At 40.9% G+C, this 17608-nt stretch overlaps 1 protein-coding gene across 2 annotated transcripts; it reads right to left on the reverse strand.

Annotated features, from left to right (window-relative positions):
• Positions 1-7195: 7195 nt before the first annotated feature.
• LOC142543353 (uncharacterized) lies at positions 7196-14411 on the reverse strand. Of its 2 annotated transcripts, XM_075650572.1 has the most exons (4): positions 14064-14411; positions 13927-13959; positions 11980-13453; positions 7196-7479 (listed from the first exon to the last, which is right to left on the reverse strand). In XM_075650572.1, the coding sequence occupies exons 3-4, from the start codon at positions 13085-13087 to the stop codon at positions 7439-7441; spliced, it is 1149 nt and encodes a 382-aa protein (XP_075506687.1). In that variant the 5' UTR covers positions 13088-13453; positions 13927-13959; positions 14064-14411; the 3' UTR covers positions 7196-7438. The 2 variants fall into 2 exon arrangements, 1 of the variants encoding a protein (XP_075506687.1); XR_012819730.1 differs by lacking the exons at positions 11980-13453; positions 13927-13959; positions 14064-14411 and adding exons at positions 7961-7993; positions 8098-8216.
• Between the last annotated feature and the right edge of the window lie 3197 nt (positions 14412-17608).

Consider the following 17608-nt stretch of genomic DNA (forward strand, 5'->3'; position numbering starts at 1 on the left):
GGAAGTACGATCCAGACTAACCAGGGAGTTCATGTCGCTGCGAAAAGGAGACAGACAGCAGGGTGACAGACTTCGTCAGGAAGTTTGAGAGGGGGTGTCACTTTGTCCCCTGAATGCAAATGATGCCCGAGAGAAGCTGAGGCATTTTATGGATGTGTTGCGGTGGATCTTGCGCCATGATGTTCGAGTTGCTGGTCCTACGACTTATGTAGTTGTCGTGTCGAGAGCTTTGGCGGCAGAGCAGGACCAGAGGGACATTGATGGTCGATAGGCAGGGCAAGAGGCCCTATCAGGCGCCTTAGCAGCAGTAGCGACCTCAGTTTAAGAAGCCTTTCCCAGGACAGCAGGGGAAGAGACCATTTCAGGGACCGCCGAAAGGCAAGGGTCCTATTCCTCCACCGAAGGCTCCTCAGAGACCCGGTGAGTGCCCAGTGTGCCCGAAGTGCAACCGCCAGCATCCGGGGTAATGTGTATGTGGATCAGGCAAATGTTTCAAATGCGGAGCAAGTGACCACATGTTAAAGGATTGCCCACAGTGGAGGCAGCCGACCCAAGGTAGAGTGTTCGCCATGCAGGCAGAGGTGGCAAACCCAGACACGACCCTGCTGACTGGTAACTAATTTAATTCAGCACCGCATTATTCTTGCTATGCATGTTTTGAATTTTATTAGGGATTATTAATGTGCTAGTAGTATTTTTAGTGACTGGGTGTAGAGATTTCTAGTGTGCTTGAGGTTAAGATTAGAATTTTTGGTATATAAGTTTTTGTTTTGTACCAACGTCTCTAGGAAATATTTTCATAAAAAGAGTAGCCATGAAGGCCTTGATAGATTCAGGGGCCACTCACCCTTTTATTTTGGAGACGTTCGCTAATCATCAGGACGTCATGTCTATTGGACTCGACGTGAGCTATTCAGTTACAGTCCCATCAGGGGAAGAATTATCAGCTACTAGCATGGTCAGAGACATCGATCTTGAGCTGCGAGGCCACCTAGTGTATGCCGATCTAATCGTGTTGCCGATGCCAGAATTTGATATTATCTTGGGAATGGACTGGCTGACGAAGAACAGATTTCTTATTGATTTCCAGAAAAGGTCAGTGTTAGTAAGACCTTTGGGCATGGAGCAGTTTTTCTTTGAGCCAGATAGATGGAGAAGTTTTTCTCACATGATCTCTTGCATGCAGGCACGGAGACTTATTTACAAGGGGTGTCAGGCTTTCGTTGCCAGTATTATTTCTAAACCTGACGTACCCTACTCCGTCGATATCTGATGTGACAGTGCTCAGAGATTTTCCTGATGTTTTTCAGATGACATCACAGGCCTTCCACCAGAGAGAGAGGTGGAGTTCGCTATTGATCTTGTGCTAGGCACTGTGCCAATTTCTAAGGCACCGTACCAACTAGCTCCAACTGAGATGTTAGAGCTCAAACAGCAGATTCAGGAGCTTCTTGACAAGGAATTCATTTGCCCTAGTTTCTCACCATGGGGTGCACCAGTAATCTTCAGTAAAGAAAAAGGATGGGAGCATGAGGTTGTGTATCGATTACCGAGAACTGAACAAGGTAACGATCAAGAATAAATACCCACTTCCAAAGATCGAGGATTTGTTTGATCAGTTGCAGGGAGCTACAGTGTTCTATAAGATAGATCTTCGATCAGGGTATCATCAGCTGAAGGTAAAGGATGCAGATGTTCATAAGACAGCCTTCAGGACTAGATATGGGCATTACAAGTTCTTAGTAATGCCATTCGGACTGACGAATGCTCCAGCAATTTTTATGGACTTGATGAACCGAGTATTCTAGCCCTACCTAGATCAGTTCGTCATAGTGTTCATTGACGACATTCTCATTTACTCAAAGAGCCATGAGGAGCACAGTCAGCATTTGGGTACAGTTTTGCAGGTCTTGCAGAGTCGCAAGTGAAAGGGGATCATTTAAGGTGCTTGCTTGCACTAAGGAAGTTTCAAAAATATTTTCATACAAGAACCGAGCACCCTAAACACTATATTGTGTAGCAAATACAATAAAACACAAAATGACATTCATAGAGTGTTTTAGAAAATATACCTACTAATCTTAAAAGATTGATTATGACTCCAACTTAGTTGTCAAACAACTAAGCTCTTCAATGGCAAGACAAATCTTCAAGCTTCCAAAAGCACACCTTGCTCAAAAAAATTAAGCCCACCACCAACAAGGAAGATCCCCTCTAATTTTGCACTAGAAAAATTAGAGGATTTTTCTTTGAGAAGAGAGTGCAATCTTCAACAATTGAAGAAGCAAAAATGGAGGAGAATTTTACTTGAAAATTTCGGCCATCTAAGGGGAGGAAAGAGGGAAGAGTGTTTTTCTTGGTGTATGAAAAAGTTAAGTGAGCATGTGCATGCCATGTCCTTGGATATTGAAAAAATAGCCTTCAACCCTTCACCTCCCTTGCATGCTTTCTACTTGGCTTGTAACAATTACAAGGCCCATGGACTTTTTATTTAAAAGTCTCAAATACATTTGAGATCATTTAAACTTTACTTGAATTAATTTAATTTAGTCTATAATTATGTTTATGAAAATCATAATTTTCAAATATATAATTTATTTGGACAACTTTTAATTTAGAAACACTTCCTCAAATTAAAAGTTACATTCTCCTTATAGAAGTCATACTTATATTTTTATTTACGCTTATAAACTCCTTTATAAGCCGTTCAAGACATTGAACTATTTTAACTTCTCAAAGGGATCTAGAAAATTAGCACTTTTGTGGCCCTCAATGGTTCATTGATACAACTAGCCGTGGGTTCATAGTTTAATGTGACTCGGGACTAAACATGTCCTTATATGAGCATACCCCAATTGCTCCATTCTTACTTATCAACTCCTTGATAATAAGAACGTCAGAACTCAAGTCTGATAATATCCAACTAATCATGTTAAACGTCTAGCAGCATCGCTTACATGATTCCCTAGCTATCAAATGATAGTGCCTGCAAGAACCATTCAATTATGGCTAGCAGTACAGTACGGTCCCTTCATCTCATATATCCGACCGATTCGACAACTATTGGTATATCGAGAGCTGTCAAAGAATCGATACTATGTTTCATGTCGTAGTTGTATCGATGGTGTAATCTAAGAAACCCTTTCTTAATTACCACCATACTCTGATTAGAGATTTTAAACTACATACACATAGGATATCCATACCCGAAGGTAAGAGGTGAATCCCAGACTACAATGCATCCACTCCTATATGTTTCGACAAAACACCCAACCTTACCACCTGATGACCCCATATGAGTCGGTAAACAAGTCAAAGTGCAATGCTAGCATATAGAGTCTCAATGTTGTCCCGGGTCATAAGGACTAATGGTGTACAACCATAAATTGGGACGTTTCCACTCGATAAGTGAGAACAACTTGGAAAGTCCTTTATGGAGGGTTGTTCAGTGCACTCTACAAGGAGCACCTATCTGCATGTTTGGACATCACAATGTCCCCTACCAATGAATCATGGTAATCACATCGCAGATACTAGTCTCGAACTCGAGCGGCCTATATCCTTCTTAGCGGTGGCTGAATTGACTAGGAACTGTTTAGAATATATAATATTCCAAATATGAGTTTCATGATACTCATCATATGAGCATCTTGTATTCTTTCAACTATTTGTATATTCAAGGACTTTATCTATGCAACTAGCATGGGTATACAGATAAAGATGTGCCAAAACAATAATTTCAAATATTATTAAAATAAAGATTGTTTTTACATAGAGTTTCATTGTGAACACTCGGCCAACACTTGGCTCGACGGGCACCTACTTTAACAATCTCCCACATGCACTAGAGCCAACTACACATATGCTTCAAACTCATCGATTCGCGATGCTTCTCGAATAATGGTCCAGGTAAAGGCTTAGTTAGTGGATCAGCAACATTATCTGCGGAACCAAATTTGTCAATCGATACTTCTCCTCTTTTCACAATCTCTCGGAGGATGTGGTACTTTCTCAATACGTGTCTGGATTTCGGATGAGACCTTGGCTCCTTTGCTTGAGCTATAGCTCCCGTGTTGTCACAAAACAACGGGACAGGAGAAACTCCATTAGGAATGACGTCCAACTCTTGGACGAAATTCCTTATCCAAACAGCCTCCTTTGCTGCAGCTGATTCAGCAATGTATTCGGCCTCAGTTGTGGAATCCGTAGTACTGTCTTGCTTGGAACTCTTTCAAGAGACAGCAGCACCATTGAGCATGAATAAGAACCCAGAGGTTGACTTCGAGTCATCGATATCGCTTTGGAAGCTAGAGTCGGTATAGCCTTCCAATTTCAGTTCTCCACCCCCATAGACCAAGAACAACTTATTGGTCCTTCTCAAATACTTGAGGATGTCTTTCACAGCTTTACAGTGTGGAAGACCAGGGTTTGATTGATATCTACTCACTACACTTAGTGCAAAAGCCACGTCAGGACGTGTACATATCATCTCATACATGATGCTACCAATCGCAGATGCATAAGGAATGCTTGTTATCACCGCTATCTCTGCATCAGTCTTGGGAGACATAGACTTGGATAGGGACATGCCATGACACATTGGTAGATGTCCTCTCTTGGACTCATCCATCAAGAAGCGCTTCACGATGATATCAATGTATGTGGACTGGGTGAGACCAAGCAATCTTCTCGATCTATCTCTATAGATCTGTATTCTCAATAAAAAAGATGCTTCACCCAAGTCCTGCATCGAGAACTTACTCGCTAACCATATTTTGGTTGATTGCAACATTCCTACATCATTCCCAATAAGTAGAATGTCATCAACATAAAGCACCAGGAATGTCACAGCACTCCCACTGACCTTCTTATACACACAGGGTTCCTCAGGATTCTTAGTAAAATCAAACTCTTTGATTGTTCTATCTAATCTAAGGTTCCAACTCCTAGATGCCTGCTTTAGACCATAAATAGATCTCTGAAGTTTGCATACCATATGCTCACTTTCGACAAATGTAAACCCTTCAGGTTCAGACATGTAAATCTCTTCCTTAATATCCCCATTAAGAAAGGCTGTCTTGACGTCCATCTGCCATATCTCATAGTCATACCATGCAGCCATGGCTAGCAATATTCTTATAGAATTGAACATTGCAACTCGAGAAAAATTTTCCTCAAAGTCAACTCCTTGTCTTTAAGTATATCCTTTTGCCACCAATCGCGCCTTGAAGGTCAATACCTCTTGTAAATCCATTTACACCCTATGGGAACAATTCCCTCAGGTGGATCCATGAGATTCCACACTTGGTTCGAATGCATGGAATTCATCTCAGATTCCATTGCTTCAAGCCACTTGGATGAATCGGCATCTGATAATGCTTCCCTGAAGGTCCTTGGATCACATCCATGGTTAGGCTCATCATGGCCCTTTTCAAGAAGCAGACCATACCTCATAGGTGGTCTCGAGACTCTCTCGTATCTTCTAGGAGCTTTTATCTCCTCTCTTGGCTCTTCGGGTGTGGGTTATTCAATTGTGGGTGTCTCTCGAACCTCTTCGAGTTCTATCATCTCCCCTTTTCTATCCAATAGAAATTTTTTTTCCAAAAAGGTTGCATTCCTATAAACAAACAGCTTTTTTCTTGGGGATGATAGAAATAGTATCCAACTAAATTCCTTGGATATCCTACAAAGTAACATAAAATGGATCGACTATCCAATTTATCTCCCACTATTTGCTTCACATAAGCAGGGCATCCCCATATTCTAAGATAAGAATATTTGGGAGGCTTACCCATCCATATCTCATATGGTGTCTTATCAACTGCCTTTGAATGGACATTGTTCAACAACAGTGCCATTTTCTCAAGAACATATCCCCAAAAGGATGGTAGCAACTCCGTGAACCCCATCATAGACCGAACCATGTCCATCAAAGTCCGGTTACGACGCTCCGAAACACTATTTAACTGTGGTGTAGCAGGCGGAGTCCACTGCGAGAGAATCTTATTCTCCCTAAGATACTCTTGGAACTCTGCACTCAAGTACTCACCACCTCGATCCGATCGAAGTGACTTCATGCTTCATCCCAACTGTTTCTCTACTTCACTTCTGAATTCTTTGAACCTTTCAAAGGCTTCAGACTTGTTTTTCATCAAATACACGTACCCATACCTCGAAAAGTCATCGGTAAAGGTGATGAAGTAGGCACTTCCATGCTTAGTGATGATACTAAGCGGACTGCACACATCGATATGGATCAAATCCAATAACCCTTTGGCTCGCTCCACATGGCCCTCAAAAGGAATTTGGGTCATCTTTCCTTTTAGACAAGATTCACAAGTTGGGAGAGAATTAATATCTAACATATCAAACATGCTCACTCCCACTAGTTTGTTCATCCTTGTTAGGGAAATATGTCCTAATCGAGCATGCCATAATTGTGCGGTATTAAGAGTATCTTGCTTTCGCTTGTTTGTTGTTGTCATTGCTTGGACATTGTTTAGTGGAATATCTTTCAATTTTAAGTTATGGAGATCATTTTCAATTTCTTCAGTACCAATCAAACATTCATTCTTGTAAATGTTGCAAACACCTTTGCTAAATAAACAAGAATATCCATCTTTATCAAGCATAGAAATTGAAACAATTTTTTCACCAAATCAGGTACAGACAAAACATCTTTTAAAATCATTGTTCAAAAGCAAGTAAACATCTCCTACGGCCATGGCAGCAACTCTTGCTCCATTGCCCATACTCAAGAAGGTCTCACCTTCCCTAAGCCTCCTACTTCTTTCGATCACCTGTAAATTATTACAGAGATGCTGAGCCACAGCTGGTATCCAATACCCAAGAAGTAGAGTTAATTGAAATGTTTACTTCAATATAGAACATCCCGTTTTCAGAACTCTTCTAGGGCAAGATATTCTCTACAATTACGCCTCCAATGTCAAGACTTCTTGCAATGATGAAAAACATCAGCAGTCTTGTTAGCCTTTACTGGTGTGGCAGCCACAACGGGATTCGGAGCTTGCCTCTTCAAGGGCACATTCTTCTTGGGATGTTGGAAAGAACGCTTCTTTCCCTTCCCATGTGGACTGGTCTTCGTACCAGATGAAGAGCCCACATAAAGAACCGACTTCTCTTTCTTGATGGTGGCTTCAAACGTAACAAGCATATTCACCAACTCCTCAAGGGTAGGCTTGTAGCGCCCTTACCCGAGCCACTACTAAACAGACTAATAAACATACAACATTAAAGCTTAATAACAACAATTAAACAGCGGAAACCAATTACTTAATCATCTTACAACCCAAACCAAAACAAAACAATAACAGCAGTCTTAAACATTAATACAACCATAAAGAAACCATAACTCTGAACGAGAAAACGATAAACCACAGAAAACCTCCACTGGATCACCACCGAAAACCCAACTGCTCTAGCCACTGCCCTGGTCGTCCGAACCGTCCAACCTAAGACCTGCCCCGTGGAATGGGGTGCCCAAGATGAAAACAAGGACGTGAGCGACAATCGCCCAATACGAGAATGTACGAGTATACAAACAGATATGATGCATGCAAAATGCAATATGCTCGAATATCAAGGATCAAGTCAAGAATCTCATGCTCAGTCTAGAGGCGCCTGAGTGTGTAGTCTCTAATCTGCCCTAGGCATATTTTGGCTCCCACACTCATCATCAAGACGTGAACCTGCAATGTCCAGGTCATCAGAGCCCGCGGGTCCCGTCGGACACTGTAGCTCTCGATGCCCCATCGTCCACAATACATAATAGGGCTGAGCGGCCCCAACAAACGAGGTATATCTCAAAAGATATCAGGCTCAACATGATGTGTCATGCATAATATGCCAAAGCAGTAAAACATGTATCATGCAACAGATAAATATGCAGCATATAAGTGTGTATACTACGCTTGGATATCTCAGTCAGTACATCACGTACCTCACTAAAACAATCTGACAGAAAGCTCTGAACCTAGACAATACCAACATAATGAAATCACTATCAAACCAGAACAAACATGCTACAAGTTCTCCCTAATGATCCTTAAATCACTATTTAAGGCTTTAGGATTATACCTGCATCCGTCGTCAGCCCGCTGATGATGTCTCGATCTCAGATCACCGACCCCTCCTTGAGTCGACACTAGCTCCGAAACTTCCCGACACCAAAGTACCCTAGAAACTAGCCAGAAAACCTAATATAACTAGAACTCTCTCTGAAGAATGCGGTGAAGGAAACAAAAGAATTCGGCTTCCATTTATATGCTGCATCCGGACTATTTCAGAAATCCGAATCAATCTTATCTGCCACATGTCAGAATCTCATTGGTCTAGTTGGATTTCTCGAGATAATGAAATCTGAAGTAAATCGGGTTATCCTTTTAAAATTCAATGGATACCAACAGCTTAATCCCGATTTATCAATTCATTAATAATACTTAATTAACAACTCATTAATTATCTCTTAATTAATACTTAATTCAAAATAAGGATTCGGGTCATTACATCCTCCCCTCCTTACAAGATTTCGTCCTCGAAATCAAAACAGAAGTACAATACAACTGAATAAAATACAACTCAAAACAAATGTGGATACTCTGAACGCATACGACTCTCTAACTCCCAATTCGCTTCTGCAGTACCTCTGCGTTTCCATTGCACTAGAACAAGTGGAATGATCTTGTTTCTGAGCTTTTTCTCTTTCCTACCCAGGATTAAAAGCGGCTGCTCGACATAAGTCAAGTCTTCTTCAAGTTGAACATCTGTCGGACTAAGAACGTGCGATTCATCTGCTACATACCTTCGTAGCAACGATACATGAAAGACATTATGAATGTTGGACAGATACGGCGGTAAAGCCAATCGATACGCCAAATTTCCAACACATTCTAAAATCTCAAAAAGTCTAATGAATCTTGGGGCTAATTTTCCCTTGAGTCCAAATCTCATCACCCTGCGGAATGGTGAAACTTTAAGGAAAACTTTTTCCCCTGACTGAAACTGTAGAGGTCTACGCTTGGTATTCGCGTAACTCGATTGACGATCTTGTGCAGTTTTAATTCTCTTCTTAATCAATTCCACTACGTCAATCGCTTGTTGCACTAATTCAGGTCCTTGCACTTGTCGTTCTCCTACTTCGTCCTAAAAACAAGGAGTACGACAACGTCTACCATACAAAGCTTCAAACGGAGCCATACCAATGTTGTTGTGGTAGCTATTGTTATATGCAAACTCCACAAGCGGCAGATTATCATGCCATGCTGGTCCAAAATCCTAAGCACAAGCACGCAACATATCCTCAAGTGTCTGAATAGTCCTCTCAGACTGACCATCGGTCTCTGGATGATAGGCAGTACTCAGACTCAATGTCGTTCCCAACGCTTTTTGAAAACTTCCCCAGAACCTTGAAGTAAAGCGTGGATCTCTGTCACTGACTATACTTGTTGGCACACCATGATATTTAAGAATCTCTTGGATGTATAGTCTTGCCATGCGATCGAAACTATATTCCCGACTATACGGAATGAAATGTGCTGACTTAGTCAGTCGGTCCACAACAACCCAAATTGCATCACAATTCTTAGAAGACAACGGCAAGTGGGTGACAAAATCCATCGTTACATGCTCCCACTTCCACTCAGGGATAGGAAGATTCTGAAGTAATCCTCCTGGTCGTCGATGTTTAGCTTTCACTTGCTGACAAACCAAACACTTGGCTACAAACTGATAAACACTTTTCTTCATACCTTTCCACCAAAACTTGGTCTTTAAATCCTTATACATTTTCATGCTTCCAGGGTGGATACTCAACTTACTCCTATGAGCTTGAGATAAAATCTCGTCCCTCAATTTAGAATCTTCTGGAACTACGATTCTTCCTGACAAACACAAGGTTCCATCTGTTTGGAACGCAAACCCAGATGTGTTGTCTTCCGTTAGCTAACCTTGCTAACTTTTCCACCTTCGGATCAGAAAACTCAGCTTCTCTGATTTTGGCATACAACATCTGTTCAGATAAAATGCTCGTTACTCGAATGTGTTCCATTCCTTTCTTATGACGGAAGTGAAATCCCAGAGAACAACAATCTTGGATTACACTTGATATGAAACTTGTCTGAAGTGCAGATAATCTCACCTTGCGACTAAAAGCATCAGCTGTAAGATTCGTTGATCTTAGATGATACTTAATTTCGCAATCATAATCCTTTAACAAATCCATCCATCTTCTTTGGCGCATATTCAACTCTACTTGAGTGAAGATATACTTCAAACTCTTGTGATCTGTAAAGATATCAAATCTCTCTCCGTAGAGATAATGTTGCCAGATCTTCAAAGCAAACACAATCGCTGCCAATTCCAGATCATGAACTGGATAATTCTCTTCATGCTTCTTCAACTGTCTGGATGCATATGCAATCACATGACCATTCTGGGTTAAAACACACCCAAGTCCTTGAAGTGATGCATCAGTGTATACAATGTACCCTCCTGATCCAGATGGCAGAGCTAAAACTGGTGCAGTTGTCAAACGTTGACGCAGTTCATTAAAACTATTTTCACAATCATGTGTCCATTCGAACTGCACATTCTTACACGTCAATTGTGTCAATGGTTTGGAAATCTGAGAAAATCCTGAGATGAATCTCCGGTAATAACCTGCCAAACCTAGAAAACTTCTTATCTCTTGAGCTGATTCCGGTCGTGCCCAACTCAACACTGCTTCGATCTTGCTAGGATACACTGATATCCCATCTTTGGATATAACATGTCCCAAGAAGACAACTCTGTCGAGCCAAAACTCGCACTTGTTCAACTTAGCATACAGTTGGTGATTCCTTGAGGTTAGCAACACAATCCTTAAATGTGGTGCATGCTCTTCAAGGCTACGAGAGTATACCAGTATGTCATCAATAAAGACAATGACAAACTTGTCAAGATACTCCTGGAATACTCGGTTCATCAAATCCATAAATACTGCTGGAGCATTCGTCAAACCAAACGGCATCACTAGAAACTCGTAATGCCTATACCTTGTCCGAAATGCAGTCTTAGTGATATCGCGTTGATGAACTCGAAGTTGATGATATCCAGACCGTAAATTGATCTTCGAATACACTGAAGTCCCTTGTAGTTGATCAAACAAATCATCAATCCATGGTAACGGATATTTATTCTTGACTGTTACTCGGTTCAACTGCAGATAATCTATGCAAAGTCGCATAGACCCATCCTTCTTTTTAACGAACAACACTGGTGCTCCCCAAGGAGAAACACTGTGTCTAATGTACCCCTTGTCAAGAAGATCTTGTAACTGTTGTTTCAACTCTTTCATATCTTTTGGTGCCAATCTAGAAGGTGCTCTGGAGATAGGTGCGGTTCCTGGTACCAACTCTATCTCCGCTTCCACTTCCCTCTCTGGAGGAAATCCAGGAATTTCATCGGGGAAAACATCAGGAAATTCATCGACAACTGGAATGTTCTTCATGTCGATTACATCCTTCGCTACATCAACAGCATAAATGAGGTATCCTTCTCCTCCTTTCGCTAAAGCCCGCTGTGCCTTTACAGCAGACACTACTGGCATTGGAGGTCGAGCTCCCTCACCGAAGAAGAACCAATTCTCATCTCCTTCTAGACGAAACTGAACGAGACGTTGATAACAATCTACAGTCGCTCTATACTTAGTCAATAGGTCGATTCCCATAATACAATCGAAATCTTCCATAGCCAATATCATCAAATTGGCAGACAAGTATTTTCCCTCAAACTCTAGCAAACAGTCTACTACAAGTCGCTTAGCTAAAACCTCTTGTCCCATCGGCGTAGACACCGACAACAAAACATCTAATGACACGTAGGGTAGTTTATGCTTCTTAACAAATATTGATGCTATGAATGAATGCGATGCCCCAGTGTCAATCAATACATATGCAGGAATACCACATAAAAGAAAATTACCTGCAATGACTCTCTCATTATGCTCCTCAGCTTGTTCTTGGTTCAAGGCAAACACTTGCCCCTGAACTCGTGGGCGTTGCTGAGATCCTTGCGATATTCCTCCATGACGAGAACCTTGAGCAGGAAAACCCTTCTTTTGTACAGTGGCCTCAGACTGTTTTCCAATGTGAGACCCTGTCATAGAACCTCCGCCTCCACTCTGATTCTCCAAATTTGGGTAATCCCTCCTCATGTGACCAAAACCACCACAATTGAAACAAGCACCTGTTGCTCTTCGACAATTCTCCGTCTGATGATTGCCTCCGCAGTGGCCACATTGTATCTTTTTCCTGCCAAAGCTGTGCACCCCTCCAGAACTGGAAGAAGAAGAAGATACAGACCTCTTGAAAGACTGACCCCTTGGTCCCAACGGACTAGAACTTTTGCTAGCTTGCATAGCCTTCCTCCTAGAAATACTAATCTCGGCTTGACGACAACAATTCACTAATCCTTCGTACGAAGTAGGATCATCACAGACAGAAACCCGATCAAAAATCTCCTGGTTCAAACCATTCAAAAAGTGAGAATATTTTGCTGCAGAATTCTCACTGATGTGAGGAGCATACGGCAACAGATCCGTAAAACGCTTCTGATAATCCTCAATGTTCGAATCTCCTTGCTTAATGGTCAACAGTTCCATCTCCTTCGCCTGACGAAGAGCTGGCGGAAAGTGATGATTGATGAAGGCCTGACAGAAATGTTCCCAACGAATCCGCCCATGCTGCTGAACTAGAATGGCAGAAACAGGTTTCCACCATTTCCGAGCTTTTCCTTGGATCATGAAATCGGCTACCTCCATCTTCTCATCCTCGTCATAGTGCAATACTCGAAAACACTGCTCCATGATATCGACCCAAGCTTCAGCAACATCAGCATTCTCATCTCCGGTCAACGGAGGAGGTCCAATCTTCATGAAATCCATAAAGTTGACACAGTTCCTACGTCTCCTTTCATCATGATCTCGGTGACGCCTTCCGTCACGATCTCTACGACAATGTTCTCGGCCAGCCTCATCGTCGCCATAGCGGCCATGTCCCACACTTCCGTGACTGCTTCCATCTCCTGACATCTGAAAGGAAATGAAAATCAACCTCTAAATCCTCAAAACAGAATTACTAATGTCCCAAAAATCTTTGTATGCTCTGATACCACCAAATGTAGCGCCCTAACCCGAGCCACTACTAAACAGACTAATAAACATACAACATTAAAGCTTAATAACAACAATTAAACAGCGGAAACCAATTACTTAATCATCTTACAACCCAAACCAAAACAAAACAATAACAGTAGTCTTAAACATTAATACAACCATAACGAAACCATAACTCTGAACGAGAAAACGATAAACCACAGAAAACCTCCATTGGATTACCACCGAAAACCCAACTGCTCTAGCCACTGCCCTGGTCGTCCGAACCGTCCAACCTAAGATCTGCCCCGTGGAATGGGGTGCCCAAGATGAAAACAAGGACGTGAGCGAAAATCGCCCAATACGAGAATGTACGAGTATACAAACTGATATGATGCATGCAATATGCTCGGATATCAAGGATCAAGTCAAAATCTCATGCTCAGTCTAGAGGCGCCTGAGTGTGTAGCCTCTGATCTGCCCTAGGCATGTTTTGGCTCTCACACTCATCATCAAGACGTGGACCTGCAATGTCCAGGTCATCAGAGCCCGCGGGTCCCATCGGAAATTGTAGCTCTCAATGCCCCATTGTCCACAATACATAATACGGCTGAGCGGCCCCAGCAAACGAGGTATATCTCAAAAGATATCAGGCTCAACATGATGTGTCATGCATAATATTCCAAAGCAGTAAAACATGTATCATGCAACAGATAAATATGCAGCCTATAAGTGAGTATACTACGCATGGATATCTCAGTCAGTACATCACGTACCTCACTAAAACAATCTGACAGAAAGCTCTGAACCTAGACAATACCAACATAATGAAATCACTATCAAACCAGAACAAACATGCTACAAGTTCTCCCTAATTATCCTTAAATCACTATTTAAGGCTTTAGGATTATACCTGCGTACGTCGTCAGCCCGCTGATGATGTCTCGATCTCAAATCACCGACCCCTCCTCGAGTCGACACTAGCTCCGAAACTTTCCGACACCAAAGTGTCCTAGAAACTAGCTAGAAAACCTAATATAACTAGAACTCTCTCTGAAGAATGCGGTGAAGGAAACAAAAGAATTCGGCTTCCATTTATAGGCTGCATCCGGACTATTTTGGAAATCCGAATCAATCTTATCTGCCACGTGTCAGAATCTCATTGGTCTAGTTGGATTTCTCGAGATAATGAAATCTGAAGTAGATCGGGTTATCCATTTAAAATTCAGTGGATACCAACTGCTTAATCCCGATTTATCAATTTTTTAATAATACTTAATTAACAACTCATTAATTATCTCTTAATTAATACTTAATTCAAAACAAGGATTCGGGTCATTACAAGGCTCTAGCTTGTGCATGTTGAAATTCACCACAAAAGGATCAAATGAGCTAGGCAGCGACAAGAGCAACACGTCGGTGGTCAACTCCGAAGGCAACGTAAGATCTATGCCAACGAGCTTGTCCACAAGCCCAATCAACTTTAGGCCATGCTCATGGACCGAGGCCCCATCTCGCATGCTTACAGTGATCAGCTCTTTGACGGTAGCATGCCTAAGAGGCCGTGTTTGCTCACCAAAGAGCTCCTTGAGATGCAAATGAATGTCAGCAGCACTCTTTGCATCCTCAAAACGCCTCTGCAGCTCATCATTTATAGAAGCCTGCATATAACACTTAGCTCGCATGTCATGGTCACACCAATCCTTGTAAGTCTGCGATTCCTCAGGAGTGCAGCTAGTCAGAGCCTCAACAGGGGGTGACTCAGTAAGTGTATACGCTATCCTTTCCGAATTCAAGACAATTTTTAGGTTTCTTAGCCAATTGAGGTAATTTGGTCTGGTTAATACGTGTTCGTCGAGTATTGCAGATAGCGGATTACGAATCGAAGACATTGTCAAAAATGTACTGAAAAATAAAACAGATAAATGTTAATGACTATTTTAAAATATTTAGTAAGATATAAAGTATGGACTTTTACTTCATAAATTTTCGCTCCCACTGTTTTGACATTTTTCACTACCCTCTAGTGAAAACGGGAAACTTCTTTCTTCAGTATGTACGTAAGGTCCAATTAGTAAATTATGATCCCGAATAATATCAGCCAATCATAATTCCTAAAAGGTAGTTTCCAATTGCATCACCATGCAACCCTCTACGTAAACTTTTGTCTCACGTTTGATTAGGACCCAATAATATGACGTCGTTCATCTTTACGTGTCAAGCCTTACCCATCGATGTTGAACCTTAATGGACGGTCGCCACTGAGTTCTTTCAATAATATGAACCGAAATCATGGGAGTTTCACGTAGTTCACATCACCATGTCATGAATGTCACTGCTTTTCGGTGTCCAGGGCCCCCCAATAATATGAGTCGAGCCCCGAACACGGGTAGCGTTCATCATGCACCCATTGTCGATGGAAGACATGAAATTATAAACACCTTTATAATTCCTCTTTTCGGGCTTGATATTAATTTTGAATCTTATTCAAAATGAGGGTTTTTAATTTTGAAAGGTCTCATCATTAATTTTGTTTAAAAGCTGCCCATGTTTAATCGTACGTTTGCCGGATTCATGCAACTTTGTTATTCTCATAATAATAACGCGCATACTCATTATATATAACATATCATGTGTATATTATAAACAGTAAACAAAATAAGGATGATCAATCGCCCCAAAACTAATGGCTCGTGTGAGTTGAACACGGGCCTAGGTCCAATCCTAGGGAAATGCATGGGATGCAAATGCAACTTTTACATAAGCCTTCAATATTTACATGTCTTCGATCTTCATAATCATCAAATCCACCATCTTCCAATCTTGATCTTCCACTATACTAATATTTACAAATAAATATCCATGGCAAATAGGGATACATCTCATGGGGTGAGAACGGGCCATAAACCAAACCCACTTATACATTGATAATTATTACAATTATTCAAGACAAAATATCCTAGCATACACTAGCAAATTCGGCTTGGACTTTTGATCATCCTTCATGCATAATATCACATATCATACACCATCAATTAATTATCACAATAATCAATTGATCCAATATAATATATCTTGATCCAATCACTAACCGCCACGATTATAAACTAAATTAACAAAGTATACAAACTCCTTTGTCTACTTTTTAATTAATTTGTTTATAACCGAATTTCTTGTAAATCACCATTTACTATAAATAATTAAAGTCCAACTTCAATTATTTATTTTATGAGAAAATATGTACAACTTTTGTAAATTTAAACTTAAGGTCCCAAAAAATCATTTTTCACCTAAAACATTTTGGCCCATTTAAATTTCACAAAATATGTCAACCATACAATGGCCCAACAACTCAAGGCCCATGACACTTTGATATTCCAAAACACTTTTGAAAACCCTAGTCGCCATCGCCGTCGCCGGAGCTCCATCACCGGATTCTGGCCAACATGCACACCAAAAAAAAGTTTTTTTTTATGAAATTGAAGGGGCTGTTCGGGCAGCCCCTCGGGCCGCCCAAGCTGCCCGAAATAGGCCGCAACTTGCTGCCCAAAACCTCCCCAAAAACCGGCCTTCGATTTGTCGTTTTGATTGTATCATGCGGTTAAAAATTGACCTCAGTATAATATCATGTATATGCTACACAAAATAGTAATCATAGCTCTGATACCACTTGAAAGGGGATCGTTTAAGGTGCTTGCTTGCACAATGGATGTTTCAAAAATATTTTCATACAAGAACCGAGCACCCTAAACACTATAGTGTGTAGCAAATACAATAAAACACAAAATGACATTCATTGAGTGTTATAGAAAATATACCTATCAATCTTAAAAGATTGATGATGGCTCCAACTTAGTTGTCAAACAACTAAGCTCTTCAATGGCAAGACAAATCTTCAAGCTTCCAAAAGCACACCTTGCTCAAAAATTAAGCCCACCACCAACAAGGAAGATCCCCTCTAATTTTGCACTAGAAAAATTAGAGGATTTTTCTTTGAGAAGAAACAATTGAAGAAGCAAAAATGGATGAGAATTTTACTTGAAAATTTCGGCCATCTAAGGGGAGGAGAGAGGGATGAGTGTTTTTTTTTGTGTATCAAAAAGTTAAAGTGAGCATGTGCATGCCATGCCTTGGATATTGAAAAAGTAGCATCCAACCATTCACCTCCCTTGCATGCTTTCTACTTAGGCTTGTAACAATTATAAGGCCCATGGACTTTTTATTTAAATATCTCAAACACAGTTGAGATTATTTAAACTTTACTTGATTTTACTCAAGCCCACTAGTTTAATAATTATCTCTAATTTGGCTCTACAAGGCCCAATGTTATTTAATTAATTCAACACATGAATTAATTTAATTATTTGGACACCACAAGGTCCACTAGTGTTTAATTAATTCAACACTTGAATTAGTTTAATTTAGTCCATAATAATGTTTATGAAAATCATAATTTTC

The sequence above is a fragment of the Primulina tabacum genome, chromosome 1 (assembly GCF_025594145.1).
Source record: "Primulina tabacum isolate GXHZ01 chromosome 1, ASM2559414v2, whole genome shotgun sequence".
In the NCBI taxonomy this organism is placed as follows: Eukaryota; Viridiplantae; Streptophyta; class Magnoliopsida; order Lamiales; family Gesneriaceae; genus Primulina; species Primulina tabacum.